The sequence below is a fragment of the Gallinula chloropus genome, assembly GCF_964237585.1.
Source record: "Gallinula chloropus genome assembly, chromosome: 27".
NCBI lineage: Eukaryota > Metazoa > Chordata > Aves > Gruiformes > Rallidae > Gallinula > Gallinula chloropus.
The window spans coordinates 6,661,322-6,679,772 of record NC_140112.1 but is presented as its reverse complement, the minus strand read 5'-3'; the positions used below and the strand labels follow the sequence as shown (position 1 = coordinate 6,679,772).

The following is an 18,451-nucleotide window of genomic DNA, read 5'->3' as shown; positions in this document are numbered from 1 at the left end:
AAGTAAATATGAATGTTCAAGGCTCTTTTTGTATCCTCCTGGTCTCCTACAACTCACTAATTCATCATCCATTTTGCATTCAGTCACAAGCTTTCACTAAAAAAACCCCACAGAAGAGAGAGAACCCAGGTTGTATTTTTAAAGTTGCATTAACTTTTGTTACTTGAGAAAATTGTTCACTGAACTTAAATCAATCTCTCCCATCCTTGGATGCTTTCCTCAAAAACACCTCACCCTCTCCTACTTGATCGATGCAGGGTTGTAACTGCCTCCCACAATGGTGATGTCTGGCTGTATTTCCAAGCCCTTGCTTAACTGCTGAGATGGAGTTTTATGTTTTACAGAACACAAAAAATTGGTAGAGATGGAATTATAGCGTGCTGGTGATACACCAAGGGCCTGGGAGATGGGCATAAGTAGATGCAAGTATTGCCTATTATAATCCTTATGAACTACAGCTTGCCAAATTTCAAATTAATAAGGGCACAAGCTTAAAATTTGTAATAAGCTGTGAAATTAAACACAGAGATATGTTTTGTCAAGATACTCAGCCAGAAGCCAGGTACAGGTCATGAAAAAATCCTATTTTAAAAATATAAGTACTCCACCTTCATTAAGTGCCACTTCAGTTACACCAGGATAAGCTGAGATGCCCCATGCTTCTGCCATCAGGAAACAATCCCTCACTCTGTGCAGAATGAGAGAATTACACATGTGATTTAGAACAAATACCAAAAGACACCATCACAACGACAGTCAAGTGCTATCACTCTTGAGATTGCACATTTTAGGTCTTTTGGAGGAACCATACAGGCAGGTTGGAAGAAACCTTTTTAAAAATACTTGTTTGAAAGAGTCTCCCTTAGAAATGTTAACCCTTTTTATACTGGCATCTGCTTTTCTATCCAAGTTGCCAACTACTGGCAATAAACATACCAAACACCACCAAGAGACTGCTTTTACAAATTAAATCCTAATCTCCACCTGACCCTTTCCCCTCTTAGTTCTTAGAGCAGATACACAGCATATCAAGTCATGCAATCATCTTGAAATATTCTTAGCATTGCGACTGGATGGCTGAACTCTTCCCAGGGAAGAGCTTGCTGTTAGGTATTTTACAAAGAACCCCCTTCAGTTTCTGTTCAGTTCCAAATAAAGTCCAAAAGTGGAAGGAGTGGATGTAAATAAAGAGTCTCTGCTGGGAAAGCAAAGTTCTGTGGTGGAGCCACATCAGTGCTGGCTGCCATACACAGGATTGTGTCTTTGTTACAGAAGGCCTGTAACTCCAGGAGGTCTCTGCTGGCCCTGCTTCAGCATGCTGGAGTTACTGCAGATCGCTGAGTCAGTGGCACATTCTCAACACCCATGGCCAATGCAAGAGGTGTTTAAAAGAAAAGCAGAGTGAAGGAGAACAAGAAAAGGAAAAAAAAAAGCAAAAAAGGCATGAGCAGACTCTGAAATCCCTGTGCTGGATCAGAAGAGTATTCCAAGGAAGTCCTGAAGTTTTTATTTGTTGAGTCAACTGCCAGTAAAATCCCAGCTACACACTGAAAACGTGGTGCTTGTTCTGTAGAAAAGGAAAGGCTGTGATACGGCGCCTGTCCCACTGAAAGACTCGCTCCATGCACTGGAAAGGGAGGACAGATTGCAGAAGGGATGGGAGTTCTATTCAGTTATTTTTTTTCATTAAGCAGTGGTTAGGAGACTCTGATCATCTGTGTCATTGCTTCTTCACCGGCCTGAGTTGGATCCTACAAATACAAAATACATACCACATGGTACCATCAACATGTTTCTGTCACAGCAGAGAGAATCACATACAACTATCAACTCCTGCCCCCTCGATCTTTAGATTTTCCCTAGGTTTTACAGGCCAGAGTAAGAGAATAGGATATATAAATCTTAACAGTTCCTAGTAATGTGTTGTTTCTGATAACAGAGAAGATCTAGAACTAATCTAGTAAGAAGGATTCCACTTCAGAGTAAGAAATACTCTTTGCTAAAGCCACAGGACTGCTTTAAAGTGCAAATCAACAACAGAATTTGCTAATTCTACTCTATTGTGTACATTCCTTTGAAAAGCCATCTTGCACTTTTAATATAAATCAATATGCAGCTAAGAATCAGATATTGACATTTTTTAGTTCTCCATCAGATGTAAGATAAGGTGCCTCTAACTTTAATTCATGCCCTAAAGAAATACTTTTGGCATGCAACCAGAAAGGCTGCAGAGACTGATTTCTCAGGACAAATGCAAGCCTTCTGTTTGTAAAACAAAGTGAATACATTTCTGTCAATATTACTATAATTTCATTACTCAAGGCAAATAGACATTTGCTCTCTACAAGAAGTGAGGCAGAAGGATTCTTTACAATGCCTGAAACATACATTCAAGGGCAGAGAGGGATGAAAGTCAGCAGCCAGGCCCAGAGAGTAGAAAGAAAACACTATAAAGACACTTCTGAAATACATTCTGAAGACCTGGAAGCTGCAGTTGTCCAAAGAACAGTGTGAATTCTACTGACCTGCATATGAGGGCTGTCTTTTTCCTTTGGTGAGAAGAAACGTCCACCTTCTCCCCGCTTTCTGGCCATGGCATGACGGTGCCGAGATTCATGCAAGTATTTCTGCAACAATTTGGAGGCAGCAATGAGAGACCAGCCTACTATTTTTACATGAGTACTTCCAGTAAGGGAAATTCCTGACCTCTAGAAAAGCTTACTCAATCCCCACCCTTCAAAGATAAAGTGTTTAGAGTAAGTACCTATTTGCAACCCAGCTACACACCTATTCAGCAACTAAATGCGCGTGAAGGGAGCAGGACTGCCACCAAGGGACGCCAAAAAGTTACTCTGATGCAGCTTATGAACAAAGGAAACCATAAATAACTGAAGAACACTAAGATTCCAGTCCTCACTTTCCAGCACTGTGGTTTTCTATGCCTTCCTCAAAGAAACCCTGGATTTGATCCGAGTTATGTTCTTACCCTTCTTTCTTTGGGAATTTTTCCCTCTGCTTCAAGCTTAGCACGTGCCTGTCTCCTCTTAAGGATCCGGTGATACTGCTTGGCATTTACATAGAGGGGCTCCTCTTCCAGCATTTCTGCTCCAGGTAAAGGTATTCTCTGGATTGCTGGTACTGAGCCAGCTCCAGGTACCATCTGCACAGAGAAGATGCTTAGTACTTGCAGCTCAGAACACAAATTTAATGCAAAACAGTAATTTCCAAAATAGGTTTAGAAAGGAAAGTGTTTGGGTTTTGTTCAGATAACACACCTACTTAAATTGAAAGGAATAATAAAGTTGTTCTCAAGCTGCAGAACAAATTTAAACAAATCAATTACTTATCAGCTGTGCTTGGATTTTTTTCTGATTATGGTTAAAATTTCAATACAATATATAATTCTGTGACCATGTCACTGCTTGTTGCACAATTAAACATACAGGACACACCCATTGCTTCCCTTTCCTTCTGGTTATCACTTAATTTATACGGTAATTTCACAGCACTTCTCAAGCAAGTTATTACTTGTAGAGCTGCTGACATCTAGTGGGGATGAACAATAAAATCCAAGTTAAAAGGCATCACACTACAAAGAGCAAAGAACTGGCTGAAAAAGACCTCTCAGGAATCAAAGCCATAAATACTGAGGGATCCCCAGAAAAAGCAGTAGTTGAATCAATCTTTTTAAACCTCTGCTTTTCAGTTAAAACTTACTTTGAATTTCAGTTTCTGGCTTTCTGAACCCAATCATTTACTGTGGGAAAAGGAGTACAGAATACATGGATTGCAACAGGCCACAGGCCATTACAACAGAAAACATTTATAGTTTAAACTGTAGGCTTAATAGTAGCTACCAAGATGACCACAGTAAGGTAACATGAATCAGATTACAGTTTGCATAGAGACATCTAAACCCATAACCTTTAAAACTATCAGTGGGATGTTAGATACATACCATAACCATTCCACCTGAATTGACAACGTTCCCAGCAACCGGCAGCGTCACCGTGACAGTCCCTTGCCCACTACTGGTTGTATTGGTGTTAGCTCCTGTTTGGACAATTTGAGCTCCAGCCAAACTGGCTGCTGGAATGGTGATCATGCCTGTAACAGGGACTGTAACTTTTAAGAAAATAAAATGCAAAAATAAAAAAACAAAACACAAACAAAACAAACCAAAAACATGCACACAAAAAGAAGGGAACACCATTAGTCCCACTTCTGGTTTGGTTTTTGGGTCTTACATGTTCATCCTTCCATAACATGACAAAAGATTGAGAAAATCATTACAAGTCATTAACTACATTCCATCACCTCATCCCTCTGCTTCCTATTTTCACATTTGTATCTGCACAGCAATCACAGCGTCAGGTAACAGATCACGTTCTCTAAGGTGTAAAAGGAAACCTAAGTGTTTCTACTCTAATAGCCCTTGCCAAAGAAAAGAGCCATTTTTCCTTTTTCTGGGGAAAGAACCACTGACTGAATTCCTGTATAACACCACAAACATCTTTTCTTCCATTCCCTGTGCCAACAATTCGTATCACAGCACTCACACCACTCCACACGTTGCAAATCATTGTTTTCTTTGACAGTAATTACAAGGCAATAAAAAACCTATCAAAGGGAGATTGAGAAGACTTGGCTTTTTTCACACCAAAGCTCATACCTTGTTGGAGAATGGTTCCATCAGCATTAACTGGCTGATAGACTATGGTCTGGCCTTCGGCTGCTTGTGCTACCTGTTGTCCTTGAACTGCTATTTGTTGCTGGGTCTAAACAAAACAAAGGATGCATTAACTTTACAAATTTTTTAATTTCCAACTTTTACAATTCCTGAATTAACACATGGTGCTTAAGGTGTTTCAGACATCTATTTCTTTTGCTTTATTACCAGCATCAAGAAATAGGATGGAGCACAAACCAACTGAACTGTGGATAAGATACCTAAAGCATATTGTTCCAACAATGTAGAATTTATTATTGAAGGAAACAAGTTCTAGGTTTCCTGTCTCACTATGAATAGGTTAAAGGAAGAACTGTTCTGCTCAGAAATTTAATTGTGATCCTAAACAAAAGAATCAGCAGAAAGCCCAGGTATGACTAAACTACTTCACAACATGGCACAAGTATGAAATTAGCAATACTTCATGTTTTCGAGTTTCAACAGACAAAACCAACCATGAACCAATAAAATACAGAAACACAATGGATAAAAACATGCAATCTATTCATTCTGCCCCAGAGTAACATACAAAAACACTACAAAAATATAAAATTTACTCTCACGTTCTCCTCAATATTAATAATGCCTCTTTTTAATTATTTTTTAACTTAACCACACCTTAATTCATTTGTCAAGTTTCTCTTCCTATTTCTCTCAAGAAAACCCTTTCATGCTGGTGCAGTTACCTGTGTCTGGCCAGCAGTAACTGCAGTCTGTGGCTGCTGTATAATGATCTGCTGGGTCTGGCCCTGCTGCCCCTGTACCTGCACAGCCTGCCCACCTTGAATCTGAATCTGACCTGGCTGGACCAACTGAATCTGTGGAAGAAAGAGTCAGAAAGGAACATTAACTATGCCTCTTATTTCTGCCTCCTTGGCCTCAGCATTACCAAATCATCTCTTGAGGATGATTTACTGTTGCACAGAAAAAGAAAGCACTGATTCTTCTCTTGTTTTCCATTTTCAAATGAAGAGTTGTAATGTATTCCTCCCTGGGACACAGCAGTCACAACCATACAGAACAGAGGAAACATAACATGCTAGTGTCATTATGTCCCAGCAGTTCTTCACTGCTTACACAATAAAAACGTCATAAGAAATAAATTATTCACATGAAATTAGGAATACTACTACTCAGGTGAAAGAACAGGACTAAGATTTAAGTATCTGTAGGGTGTTAATTATCCAGCATACAGTAGTACTCCTGGATATGTATCGAAATTGTCTTCAGCTTTGCGGAGTCTTTCCAATCACTGCAGAACATTTCTATGAAAAGAGGAGCTGGAATACAGTTCAAAGCTTGTGCTTAAAAAAAGCCCTTATGGGGTCTCCTCTAACAACCAGACTGTAAGGAACCTATCACAAAATATATTGTCTTTCAACAAAAGAAATTTAAAATAAACACTACAGAAACCTCTCAAAACACCAAGGCACAATGTGCCTGCCTGGCCTGTGCTGAACTTGATTCCTAAATCCCACTCAAATCGCATTGCCATTATGCCACTGTTACAGTTCTTCCCTTTGAAGAACCAATGTGAGTACCTATTTAGATTTAGAAACTGTCTTTCAGACAGATATTTCACAGTAATTGCTTCTAATAAAATCCCTCTTCCACACCTTCTACAGAATTAGCTTCTGTGCAATGGAAATATTTAAATTCACCTTCAGCTATCCTGTATTAGATGAACTCAAGCACAAGAGCTATTTCCAGGCAGCTTTCTTAAATAAAAATAGATAGCTTTGAGCCATAAATCGAGTGGGCACCAGATCACTAACTATACTGTGAGGGCCAGTTAAAACCAAATAAATAAAAAAACCCCCAACCAACCAAAACCACCCCAAACCAACTCCAGCTGTATTTGAATGGACTTAATTTAAAAGGTTTTGTGCATAAAATACAACCAAAAACTCAACTACACAAAGAATTTTCACTGCATCCTTAACATGCAGCTCACTGCCAGATCCACAGCTGGAGAAGCCCTTGCCCAGTTGATTTCAGAAGTGCCAAGGCAAACGTCCTACGCAACAGGTTGAGAACATCACGGCTCATTCCCTGCTATTTATCTTCAATAAAATTAGGGTTATCTCACCTGCTGCAGTCCCTGTGTGCCAGAAACCGGGACCTGCATGATTGTCTGGCCCTGACCCCCAGGCACAGCCTGCACCATGATCGGCTGGCCGGTTGACGTGATCAGTTGACCTCCGCTTACTTGTACCATTAGTGGTTGACCCTGAACCTAGAGAACAGGAGAAAAAAAGAAAGAGAACAATGAAAAAGTCTGGTGGTAAGAAGGCAGAAACTGCCCTGGCTCCCACAGGAGGCTAAATGCTTACCTATTTCAACATGGTCACCAGAGAAACTGAGCAACAGTCACTAACCTGGGTTTGTTATCAGCATCAAATACCTTTAGTTTCTAAAACTTTTTCCATGATGTGCTACTGAATTTACTAATTTTTTTTCCTGTTGCAGTCTAACCAAAACTTCCCAGTCTAACTGCAGTAAAGCATTAAAAGCACAGCCAAATTTTCCAGCCACTATAACTATCTTCATGCACAGCCCGAGAGCAAAGTGTGATAAAAAGACCCTTCATTATCCACATCACTATTACCAATTTTTAATTGGGGTTCCTAATGAGGAAAAGCTCTAAATAAGGTATTCTGACAGAGAGATTCTGAGGTAGTTTCAACTCTCTCCAATTACACGCTTACATTTCCATTTCCTAACCAATATATAGTATGTGATGTTCTCAGAGAATTTTCTCATGGTTATTAAGTGGAATTGTAAATGTAACAACACAGAATGTAGTTCAGTAAGGAAGAGTGAAAGAAAAGGAGCAGCAGAGGCTTCTTGGTCCAACAAAACTTACAGTGGATTTATGAATTTGCCAAATGAGTCTCTGGACTCTCAGACCAGGTGCCCTTACCTGCTAAGCCCCCAAAGTCCCCAAATATACCTTTGAAAACACCATACATCCATGGCTTACATGTGAAACAAGCCTTTATGAACCATGTAATCGCTTTACCACGCTCTGAGTTGCTTAGAAACAAGAGCGACACGTGATAAGAAGTCAGTGGGTTCTGGGGGTTTCCTCCTGTACATCTCAGGAACACCCAGTAACCAACCTTCACTCTTCAGCCCCCATAAAACACCAGCTACACATCAGTGCAGATTTACAGGACACACTGAGCTACCTAAAAAAAGCTCTGCTTTGCATAGTTCAAATACCTTAGTTAATCACTGCTAACACAGCCAAGGGAACAGCCACAGTTGGACCTCAGGGATCGACACCCTACACAGAATACTGTGACTTTCCAGGTCACCTAACACCCTTGCGACACGGCTCTGGTCCTCAACCTTGTCACTACTGCGTGCAAGTCCTGCCAAAAGTCAGTAGTACTTGTTTTGAATTACAAGAGAGATAAGCATGCTCATGTCAGTCACAAAGCAGCACAGTCAGCAGTACGAGATCCAACAAGCAGAAAGAAAAACGATACATTCCAGGTTTCTTGTTAATGGATTAGGGCAAGCCAAAAAGGAAAAAAACAAACAAAAAAGGAGGACACGTGATGATGACCAAGAGGCCACGGTGACCCAAGCAATTCCAATCAGCCAGCTTTTTGTATTTAGAGTCTGAACATAAAAAATGCTGTGTTCAACTTTACACCTGGCAAGACCATTCCAGCTTCTTGGAACTCTCCTCTGGTGAATTAAAAACCAAGTGAAACCAAAATACTGAGTGAATAATGCACTCCTGAACAGCTCTCTGTGGCTATCCAAGGCTTATCAACTCCTCTAAAAGCCCACATGAGCTAAAAGTCTGCAAGACAGAGAGTGGTCTGCATTGAAGCATGTCAGGGCTTGAAATAACCCTGCATTTCTTTCCAATTTGTGCTGTATTTCCTGTTAGGACACAGACTTCTCCTGGGCTTCCCTGTGTTGTGAACAAGGAAGAAATTGGATCTCCCAATCCCTTGGAGGCCAGTACCGTCCCCAGGTGCCCTTTCTAATCACAGATGAAAAGTTTTACTCTTCAAGCTGGTGGGTCACTCACCACCTGTCTTTCATGTGGTGAGGACACAGAACTCCTCAGTAGCTATCGTGACTGTTACCTCCTTGTCCTGGGTTTTTTTACCTTTCAAGTCTTGCTTCAATCACTACTCACTTTCTGAATTATAACAGCGGGAATTCAGGAATGCCCCAGGGGTTCTGGGATGCACCTGAGATCCAATGAAAAGCCATCATCCCATGTTCTTCATGGAAAACCCTACAACAACCATAAGACACAGATACTGCTGCTAACAGACTTTCCTGTTCCTGCTTCAAGCCCTGAATAAAACACAGCATTAGATATGTGGCGATGGTGAGAGTCATGCAGTGCTCACAAACACAATCAGAGAGATCACCACTACCTGGAGGGTCTGGACTTGCTGGCCTGAGGCGGATGCCACCTGGGCCTCAGTCTGCAGCTGGACAGCAGTGACACCACCCTGCTGCTGGGAATAGGAACAGGAATAGCTTGAAACATGGAAATGCACAGCTCTGACAAGAGACAACGACACTTTCCCCAGGCGAGGGTGAATTTAAAATTCATACACTCTGCTCTTGGAACACAAGGAATGTGAATCCATTTAGCAAACCTCAGAATGGAAACCTGTGTATGATACTGACCAGCTTCAATACCCCAAGCAAAAATCACTTAGAGAGAACACAGGGTATCATTTGGCAGAAGTTAAAGTCTCAGCTTTATGGTTTCAGACTGCTAGCTTTCTGCTTAATGTTTCCTTTTGCTGCCCAGGTTTCTTCTTGTGAAGGAGTTCCTGGTTTTTGACAAGACATATTGGTTACAGTGAAGGCCATAAATTCCTTTCTGCACACAACAGCAGCACAGGTGACTACAGTCTAAGCCCTCATCTGTGTCATGCCTGCATCAGCGTCTTCCCACCACTGCCCTTGAAGGACAGTCTTCAGAGGTTGCAAGAGCAGTTAAATCTAAAAGCCTTTTCTATCTTTAGCCTCTTTAGTCAGAGTCCCAAAATAATCCACGTTAACTGTGGGAGCATTTTGAGAGCTGAAGGACATCTCACTCCTAAAAGCTGTACTACAACAGGCCTATTAACAATTGGTTTAGAAAAATATTTCATGACAAATACAGCACAGGCTTTAAGAGCTTGTACTAAAAAGGCTACAAGCCAAGCTATGCTTTACCTCCTGTGTACCTATAAAGTCTCAATAAAACCAAACACATTTCTGCTTACCTGCTTCCAGCAGGTATTTTAGATAATTTTTACTATTTGATTTTTCACTTCAAGTACAATCTTGCTTTTACCAACAAAGTCAATTTCAACTGAATTCAATGGAAGAAGCTTGTCCCCATTATCAAACAGGCAGATGATGAAGCAAAGTGTATCTCACTACAAACATAATCCAGTGGCTCATGTGCATGACAACATCCTCTTGCCTTCAACTAGAACGAATCCAAGATGCATCAAGAGTTCAACAGCAGCACAGCTCACCTGAGAACACATTACTGGGTCTGAATGGGTGAAGCCTAACAGCAAAAACCTGCAAGCCCTTAAAAACCCCCTCATCCCTACTCCCCTGCACACTGTAACATGAACTGGAAACTTCTTTCTAGAACGGATGAATTCATCCAAAGCTACATGTTCCTGCACTGTGTGTTTGTTTTGATCCACCTGCAGCTCTGAAACAAAGGATCTCAATAAACACTCTTTTGAGCGAGCTGGAGGAAGCCTCTCTGGGCTTGAACAAAACCTGTTTCAATTTCAGGGGGAACAGACCTTGTTCCTTGCGGATGACTGACTGTTCAGATTCATATTCCATTTCCCCCACTTTCCAAGAGGATTTGTTATTTTCCTCATGTCACTACCAGTTTGCAAACTCCCAACTGCACTGAAATTTGGTAACTTCCATAGCTGCAATTTTATTTATACTACTAACAGTACTCCAACTTCAGGTCAAGTCAGATCACTGACCACCAATGAGGGGACAAAAATCAGGTAAACACATATCCCAGCTGTATCAGGAAGCACCTCACTGTTGCTGTGAAACTCTGAGACATACAGATTTGGAGCTCAGCACTGGCCATGCCGACTCACCCGTTACCCCTTTCCATACCTGCTGCTGAATCTGACCAGCCTGCACAACAATCTGCTCCGTGGAACTGTTACTGTTCGTGGTGTACTGCTCCATGGTGCTTCAGGGTGTAAAAGGTGCACCTCAGTCTGGGTATCTGGCAAGGCAAGGTAAAAAAGCACGTGGTTATTGTCCCGAAGTGTGAAGATTAATTATCTTACAGAAGCTGGAAAGCAAACCATCTGCTGCCAGTGCGGTCAGAATGGCACGGAGAGAGCGGCTGTTCATCAAGGACCTAATGTCACCTTACCCTCACTGAGTAACAACACCAAACTATTTCAAGAACACTTAACTTGACCAAAAAGTATCTCAGTCTCAACTCTGTCATTACCTTCAGCGAATCAAACAGTCGCTATGAACCCTTTTTTACCCCTCAAGTCTGCATAGTCTGTAGCCAGTTGCCTACACTGCGTATTTGTGGAGGAGAGGGGTGTTATCACTAAAAAAAAACCCTCCCAAAATACACAGCTTAGGTGTAAAACCAAGCTACTTTTCAAGAATTCAAGAAAGCTGCTTCCCTGACTGAACAGCACACCCTCCTATCTCCTCCTTCTCTTCCTACTTGCACAGATTTTGAGAACAGCCAGTAGATCTCTCACTGCTTCCATCCCTTTACTGCCTCTCATTTCTTGGACCCTTGCCTACACATCTGAAGAACACGCTGTCGAAATAAAATACTTGGTTCCATTACCTCCCTCTCCCTCACATTTCTTCTCAGTTGACCAACAAGGGAAGAATTCTTACTATTACTTTTAATGAGGTATTTGATTTATGCTATGACCGAACAAGTACCTGTTATAGTAGTGAAAAAGCAGCCTTCAACTTTATTTCTTTGAAGTCTAAAGCAACAACAAAGAAAGGCACACAAAATTTATTCACAACTGTAACTGTAACTGTTGCTGTGGTTACTACTGAAATGACACCTCTCAGACTTCTTGCTCTTTACCATTAAAATGTCCTTTCTGCTCCAGTCTCTTACATTTATCTTAAAAACACTTCATTTTTTCCATCAACTTACTCCTCACCACAGCCTAAGAAAATACAAAGTATTTGACAGTTTGTCCTTTGTTTCCACCTTAACACCAAACGTGGCTTACCTACAAAAATAAACCATTAACCAGCACGTATCGTGACAGACCAGGAGGATGTTCATTACAGGGAGAATAACACTCAGCCATAGTAACTCAAGAACCTTCTCATCCCTATCAGATCTTTTCTTCAGGAGGAGGATGTGATGACACTAACCCTGGAGATCACGAAGATAATCTCAGTCACAGCACTGAAAGGCACGACATTTTACTGCACTTTTACCGCTACCCTTGGCCCATTTAGCAAGAGTTTTTCACAGGCTGCCCGAGTAAGAGGAGGTGAATATCCTTTCTGGAGATGATGCTGTCTATCAAGGCTTCTCATTTCAGCTTTGCACTGTATAGTTAATTTCTGCCCTAAATGCCTGTGAGCCTGCCAGAGAACAGCTCCCACATTTCATTCTTTAAGGTCATATTTCAACAGGAAGCACAAGACGCTGGTAAAACATATTTACCTAAACTTCCCTGGTTTCTTTAACACCAGAAGCAATAGCCAAGCAGGGGTTGGGAATGCTTCTTTGCAGACCCCCATGTCCAAGCCACTGCCATGTTTCCTCAGAACACGAGCAGCACTATAATCCTACCTCTCTGCACTGGCTGTAGCTGGGCAAAGGTACGAACTGCAGACTTCACAGGTGCTTGATCACTGTGCTCCAAGGGGTGATTTCATTCCCTCACTCGAGCGCAGAGCACCAGCAGTACTGCAGCCAAGTTCCAGCTCTAGGTGTTCCTCCCACAGCAGCTCCCCAGCCTGCTCCTCCTCACCAGGCCCCTGTCTGCACTGAAAACCACTTGGTGCTCCATCTAGCTCCCCCAGCGTGTACCTATACAGACATGTATGTGCAAGCAGGAGGCTGTAGAAGCTGCATCGATAGCTCTCTTGGCAAACAACCCACGCTAAGAACACGGTAGGGTGCCAAACTGCGCGAGCACTTGAGGCAGCCTGAACGCATCGACCCTGCGACCTGAAGCAACGCTGCTGCACGGGGCACACGGTGTGCGCACCGCGCTCCAAGGGCACCCGCGCACAGCCGGAGCCGGGACGGAACTGAACCCTGGCGCAGGCGGGCGGGTCGCAGCGCCCGCTGCTCGGCCGGGTACAGCCTGCGGCAGCCGGGCTGCGGCTCCGCTCCCCGCCGCGAACACGCAGGTCGCGCGGCTCAGGCGGGGAGGCTGCGGGGAGGCTCCGCGCGCGGGAGGTTCAGCGGGGCAGCCGCGCGCGGGCGGCGGGCGGCACGTGGCGCCCGGGTGCGCGGAGGGGCCGGGAGGGGGAACAAGGCCCCGACCCACGACACCGGCAGCCCCGGGCAAGAGGAAGGGGGGCAGCGACCTGCGCTCGGCGCATACTCGGTGGCCTCTCCCCACCTACCCCGGGCAAGGCGGGGAGGAGGAGCGGGAGGGGGGAGGGAGGAGGAGGGGCAGCGCGGGCTTCCCGCAGCCCATCTGTCAGCGGGGCCGGAGGGGAGGCTCGCCCACCCCGCTCCCCCCTCCCTCCCTCCCCCGCTCCCGGCCGGTGGAGGGCGGGGCCCTGCCGGCTCCCGTCCCAACGGCCCCACACAGGCGAGGCCCGCTCCTGCCGGGGGCGGGGGGGCCGCGTCCGCTGCCCGCCTCCCCTCGGCGGCGCAGGCCGCAGCCGCGCCTCCTCCGCCAGCGCTGCCGCCCTCGGCCCCGCGCCCGCACCTCCCGGTAGGCCCCGCGCGCCCCCGCGCCGGGCGCCCGCCTCCCGGGACCCGGCACCCTCAGCCCCTGCGCTCCCGGTGCGCGGCCCCCCCCCGGCCCCGGAGGAGCCGGGCCCCGTCCCATCGCCTCCCCCAGCGCCCGGCCAGCCGGCCCCGGCCCTGCGAGCGGCCTCCTGACTGGTCACTCGGCCCCGCCAATCCCGGCACTGGGGCCGGCGCTCGGGGGCTCCATATTGGCTGCTCGCACTCACCGTGCCTCGCTCCCCCGGTTCGGGTCCCGCGCTGATTGGCTCCGCTACCGGCCCCCGAAACCCAATCAGCGCCTCCACTCAGCCGCCGCGCAAAATGGCGCCCAACCCCGAACAAAGGCAGGGGAGGGGGCGGGCACGGGCGGCGCAGGCGCACAGCGGCGCCAGCCCCGGAAGGCCCCGCCTCCCTCATCGCGGCCCTTTAGCGCCGGGGACCGCCCACCTGCGGCCCGCGCGGCCGCGGCCACTGCGCCGGCGCGCCGGGCGGTGCGCGCGCAGCTCCGGACGGCCGCCGCCAGCAGCGCGCACGCGCGGGCTGCGGCCCCGGCGCCCCCTTCCGCCTCTGGGCGCCTGTGCGCATGCGCCGGGGCGACGGTAAGCTGGGCCTCGGAACGTTCTGGGCGCGGATCATAGAGAGGCTGTTCCTGCGGGCTGCCCAGAGAGGCCGGCGGCCATCTTTGCGCGGCGGCGGGGCCTGGCCGGTGCGGGCCACGCCGGGGAGGGGCTGCGCGGCGGGTCGCGCTTCGCGCCGTCTGCGCGGGGGCGGCCGGCTGAAGGGCCCCCTGGAGGCGCGGGGGCGCTGGAGGAGGGCGGCAGCCAGCGGGGTGGTGCCCCCGCGCGGGGGGGCTCGCCCCGCCCCGCCCCGCCGCCCAGGGTCTCGCCCCCGCTGTCCCGTGGCGGGGCAGCCGCAGCGCCGCCCCTTCCGCATCGCTGCTGTTTGCCGCTCGGCTGTGGGGCTCCCGTTAACTCTTGTGTCTCTCTCTTGTCGTCTTGCCAGCCGCGAGAGTCTGCACCGTAGCCAGAGTTGCCATGGCCGCCCAGTTACCTCAGGATCGGGAGGAGAGAGTGCGTGAGGAGCGGGTGACCTGCGCTGCGCTGCGCTGCCCGGGGGCCGTTCTGTCCCCCGGGGTCGGTGGCAGGTGGCTGAACTGTAGCTTTGGCAGAAGGTGGCCGGTACTGCTGAACGTCGTGTGCTTTTGTGCTCGTGTCAGCGATGCAGACGCTGAGCAGCAGAGAGCAGCGGAACACCGGGGGAGCACAACACTGACACTGCCGGGGGCTGCGGGCCAGGCGGGTCTTTCAGACCCCGTGCCTCGCGTGTGGGGACACTCGCCCTGTCTGAGGGTGGACACTGGGCGAGCCCCAGCGTGGCCCAGGGCGCTGTTCAGATGGTTCCCTGGTAGGAAGGCCCTGAGCCCACGGTTAGCAGGGCTGCTCGTGCTGCGCTGAGGATGGGCTGTTGTATTCCCTACTGCTGGCTCTTCCTCTTTAACCATTGATTCTTCTGAAACCAACTGCTGAGCTGGCACCTGCTACTTGTAACTGATCTTGTTGAAAACACAGTTACCTGAACATTTGGGTTTGCAGTTCATGCCAGTGGGTTTACTTGTGCCTTACACTCTGCACCTCACCAGGGCCCCTCTTAGCTGAGTGGCTATCAGAATCTGCATTCGTAGCTCTTTTTTACTTACCCTTATGCTTCTGCTGTTTTCCAGATCAAGTGTGTTAAGGGGGACCTTTTCTCATGCCCCAAGACGGACTCCTTGGCTAACTGCATCAGCGAGGACTGTCGCATGGGCGCAGGCATAGCCGTTCTCTTTAAGAAAAAGTTTGGAGGTGTGCAGGAGCTGTTGGATCAACGTGAGTGACACGTGTGCTGGAGGGATGGGAAACCATCCAGAGGGACCTGGGCAGGCTGGAGAAGTGGGCCCAGGTGAACCTTAGGAGGTTCAACAAAGCCAAGGGCAGTGTCCTGCACCTGGGTGCAGGATGGCTTAGGTGGCCTCCAAAGGTCCCTTCTGACCTAACACATTCTATGAGGGTATGAATGTAACTATTTTTAAAATACCTTCTTAATTTTTTCACTTTAGAAAAGAAGACAGGGGAGGTGGCAGTCCTCCAGAGAGAAGACAGATATATTTACTACCTGGTAAGAGCAGGACACGACTCAGGCACTTCCCTGTTACTACACTATATTAGGTACAATGACGATGAGTTAATGGTTGTGGGTTTTTTGAATATGTTCCTCTAAATAAGAGGTGTGAGATCCATTACTCAGATATTGCTAGTTGAGGAACAGCCAAGCTGTTGTGTCTATGAATATTTAAACTCAAAATGGACACAACTAGCTGCTCAATTGTACTGTTTTAAGCTGTGAAACATAGTTCTGAGTCTTCATTTCACAGTAGCATGTTTGGGTGTGGAGTTTGAGTGTAGTGGAATGTCTTTTTAAAAAAAAAACCCACAGCAAAGTAGGCACCACTAACCTTTTACACTCATACCCAGATTACAAAGAAGAAAGTTTCTCACAAGCCAACGTATGAGAACATGAGGAAGAGTTTAGAAGCCATGAAGGCTCATTGTCTGAACAACGGGGTTACTGACATTTCCATGCCTAGGTAAGGAAATCAGTTACTGCAGGGTAAATACCTCAACATTTCCTGAGTAGATGGATGTTTGAGAGATGGACTCCTGCTGTGAGATAGTTCCAGTATCCATCACTGCTCTGTTCAGTTGTGTTTCCCAGTGCTTGACAGCAAAACGTGAAGTGCTTGTTTCCTTACTTTACCTGCATTATGTTGGTCTGTGGTGAGCTGAGTTAGTGCCACACAAAGCTGTAACTTCTTGAAAGGCTGGTTGTTTGTAGCATCTTCCAGGAGAGCCCGTTACACCTGTTTTGATGTCTTGTTTTCCAGGATTGGATGTGGACTTGACCGGCTGGATTGGAATAAAGTTTCAGCCATACTTGGGGAAGTGTTTGAAGACACAGATATAAAGATCACAGTGTACACTCTGTGAGCAGAGAGTTTGAGAACCCCAGTCCCTGTGCTTTCAGGAGTGGAAACCTGTTAACTGATGAGGGAGGAAACTGCATGCTAGCACACTGTTCCTCTGAGTGTAGCTCACTCTGTTGTTGTCAGTGGCAGCAGCTTTTACCAGCAGCAAGAAAAAAAGCTCCAGAGCAGCTAAATTTGAGGTGTAGTGTTGAGGGAGCCATTGAAGAAGGGTGGTGGGAACCCTTGGGGCGTTCCTGGACTGTCTCAGCAAGCCACCAGATGTCACTGGTCCTCCACAGAGCATCTGCCTGCGCTTTGAGCATCTACTTAAAGCTGACAGTTTCTGTGCAGAGTGAAATTGGAGCTGTCTGTTGCTCAGGTATTAGTTGGTGTGTAGCTAACGGTTGGTAATGATGAGCTGTGGAGCCCTGTCACTATTTCAAGAGTTTTACACTGTTCACAGCTGGCATACAGTTTGCTTCCTCTGCTCATTACAGGATTAAAAATACTAATTTCTACCTTCTGGCCACAAATGCATGTTTTTGTTAGGAGATTGTAAGCATCGTGCCTCCAGCTTAAACAGCTCTTGGGTGCTCTGCTGTCAGAACAGACTGGTGTCTGTATGGATTCTGGCTGTGTTCTGGAGGAAAGCTGGACTTGCAAGGGAAGTGTGGGAGAGGTGTAAAGACACCTTGTGGGTGTGTTTAATACAGTAGGATCAGTGCAGGCTGCAGAACTCGGTGCTCTGAGGATCCACAGGTGTGACTGTGCTGCAGCGAGTCAGTGTGGATCTAAGGTTTGGGGTTTGGGGTGTGTTTGTTCCTGCATTTGGAGTTTAGCTGTTATATGTAGGCTGGTGTTTGATGTCACTGAAAGCAGATCAGTAATACAGTTCTTCAGATTATTGGTGAACACATGATTTTTTAAAAACTTTGATCCCAGTATGAAGAATGACCATGCACTCCTCAGGCCCTTTGTTTGCTGTATCCCCCACCCATAACAGATCTTTTTAACTTGTCTCATACTGAATGACAAGGAAAATGCCAGATATGTTGTCTAAATCTACAAGCTGGGGGGAAATAGTTGAGACATTTGTAGTATGACATTGGGTTCCTATTTTTTTTCCACTACATATTGAATGGGTGGAGCATTTTCTGTTGCCAGCATTGTGGGTTAATCTGTGTTCTGTGGTTTCTTTGCTGATGCAGATCTGCAAATCCTGTTTGTGTCTTCAAGAGCTTTGTATTACCAGTCCCTGTTTGCTGACCATCCTTTGTAAACTTGGTTTTGGTGGATAATTGCTGTAGCTAAATACACAACTGGGAAGAAAATAAACTCAGTAAGACAAATTGGAACTTGGAGTGTGGAGCTGATCAAGAGTGTGCGTGGAGATTGCTCATTGATTTAGTCCTTACACTCAATTGTGTTTGGTGTTTAACTGTAGTTTCAAAGAGATTAAACCCACAGTGGCTCCACAAAGGTGTTCTGGTTGCTGTTTGCTTTTTCTGTCTTGATGATGCCAGAATTGAGTGCAGCTGAGTGGGGTGGGAGAGGGGTGCTGTCAGGAGCCTGCTCTCTGTGTGTCTACCACCTTCCCACCTTGTGTCAGCACAGGAGAAACCCACGTGAGGGAGTGATGGGAAGAAGGATCCCTGTCTGACTCAGTGCCTTAGCTGATGAGTGTCCCCGTGCCCCGTGTTCGGGCTGTGCCTGTTCTGCATGGAGAGCGATGGGCCCATATTCTCCATCTCCCCCCTTGGATGTACTTTGGAAATTT

At 46.6% G+C, this 18,451-nt stretch overlaps 2 protein-coding genes across 3 annotated transcripts; one reads left to right on the top strand and one right to left on the bottom strand.

The window, feature by feature from the left end:
- Positions 1–1,634: 1,634 nt before the first annotated feature.
- Positions 1,635–12,574, bottom strand: NFYA (nuclear transcription factor Y subunit alpha). Its single transcript, XM_084276002.1, has 9 exons — positions 12,555–12,574; positions 10,865–10,979; positions 9,136–9,219; positions 6,819–6,965; positions 4,673–4,778; positions 3,959–4,107; positions 2,987–3,160; positions 2,526–2,627; positions 1,635–1,751 (listed from the first exon to the last, which is right to left on the bottom strand). The coding sequence occupies exons 2-9, from the start codon at positions 10,937–10,939 to the stop codon at positions 1,698–1,700; spliced, it is 891 nt and encodes a 296-aa protein (XP_084132128.1). The 5' UTR covers positions 10,940–10,979; positions 12,555–12,574; the 3' UTR covers positions 1,635–1,697.
- A 1,031-nt stretch (positions 12,575–13,605) lies between these two features.
- Positions 13,606–18,153, top strand: OARD1 (O-acyl-ADP-ribose deacylase 1). Of its 2 annotated transcripts, XM_084276058.1 has the most exons (6): positions 13,606–13,656; positions 14,676–14,743; positions 15,394–15,538; positions 15,769–15,827; positions 16,184–16,296; positions 16,594–18,153. In XM_084276058.1, the coding sequence occupies exons 2-6, from the start codon at positions 14,708–14,710 to the stop codon at positions 16,694–16,696; spliced, it is 456 nt and encodes a 151-aa protein (XP_084132184.1). In that variant the 5' UTR covers positions 13,606–13,656; positions 14,676–14,707; the 3' UTR covers positions 16,697–18,153. The 2 variants fall into 2 exon arrangements, with proteins under 2 accessions (XP_084132184.1, XP_084132185.1); XM_084276059.1 differs by lacking the exon at positions 13,606–13,656 and having other exon boundaries at positions 14,676–14,817.
- The last annotated feature ends 298 nt before the right edge of the window (positions 18,154–18,451 follow it).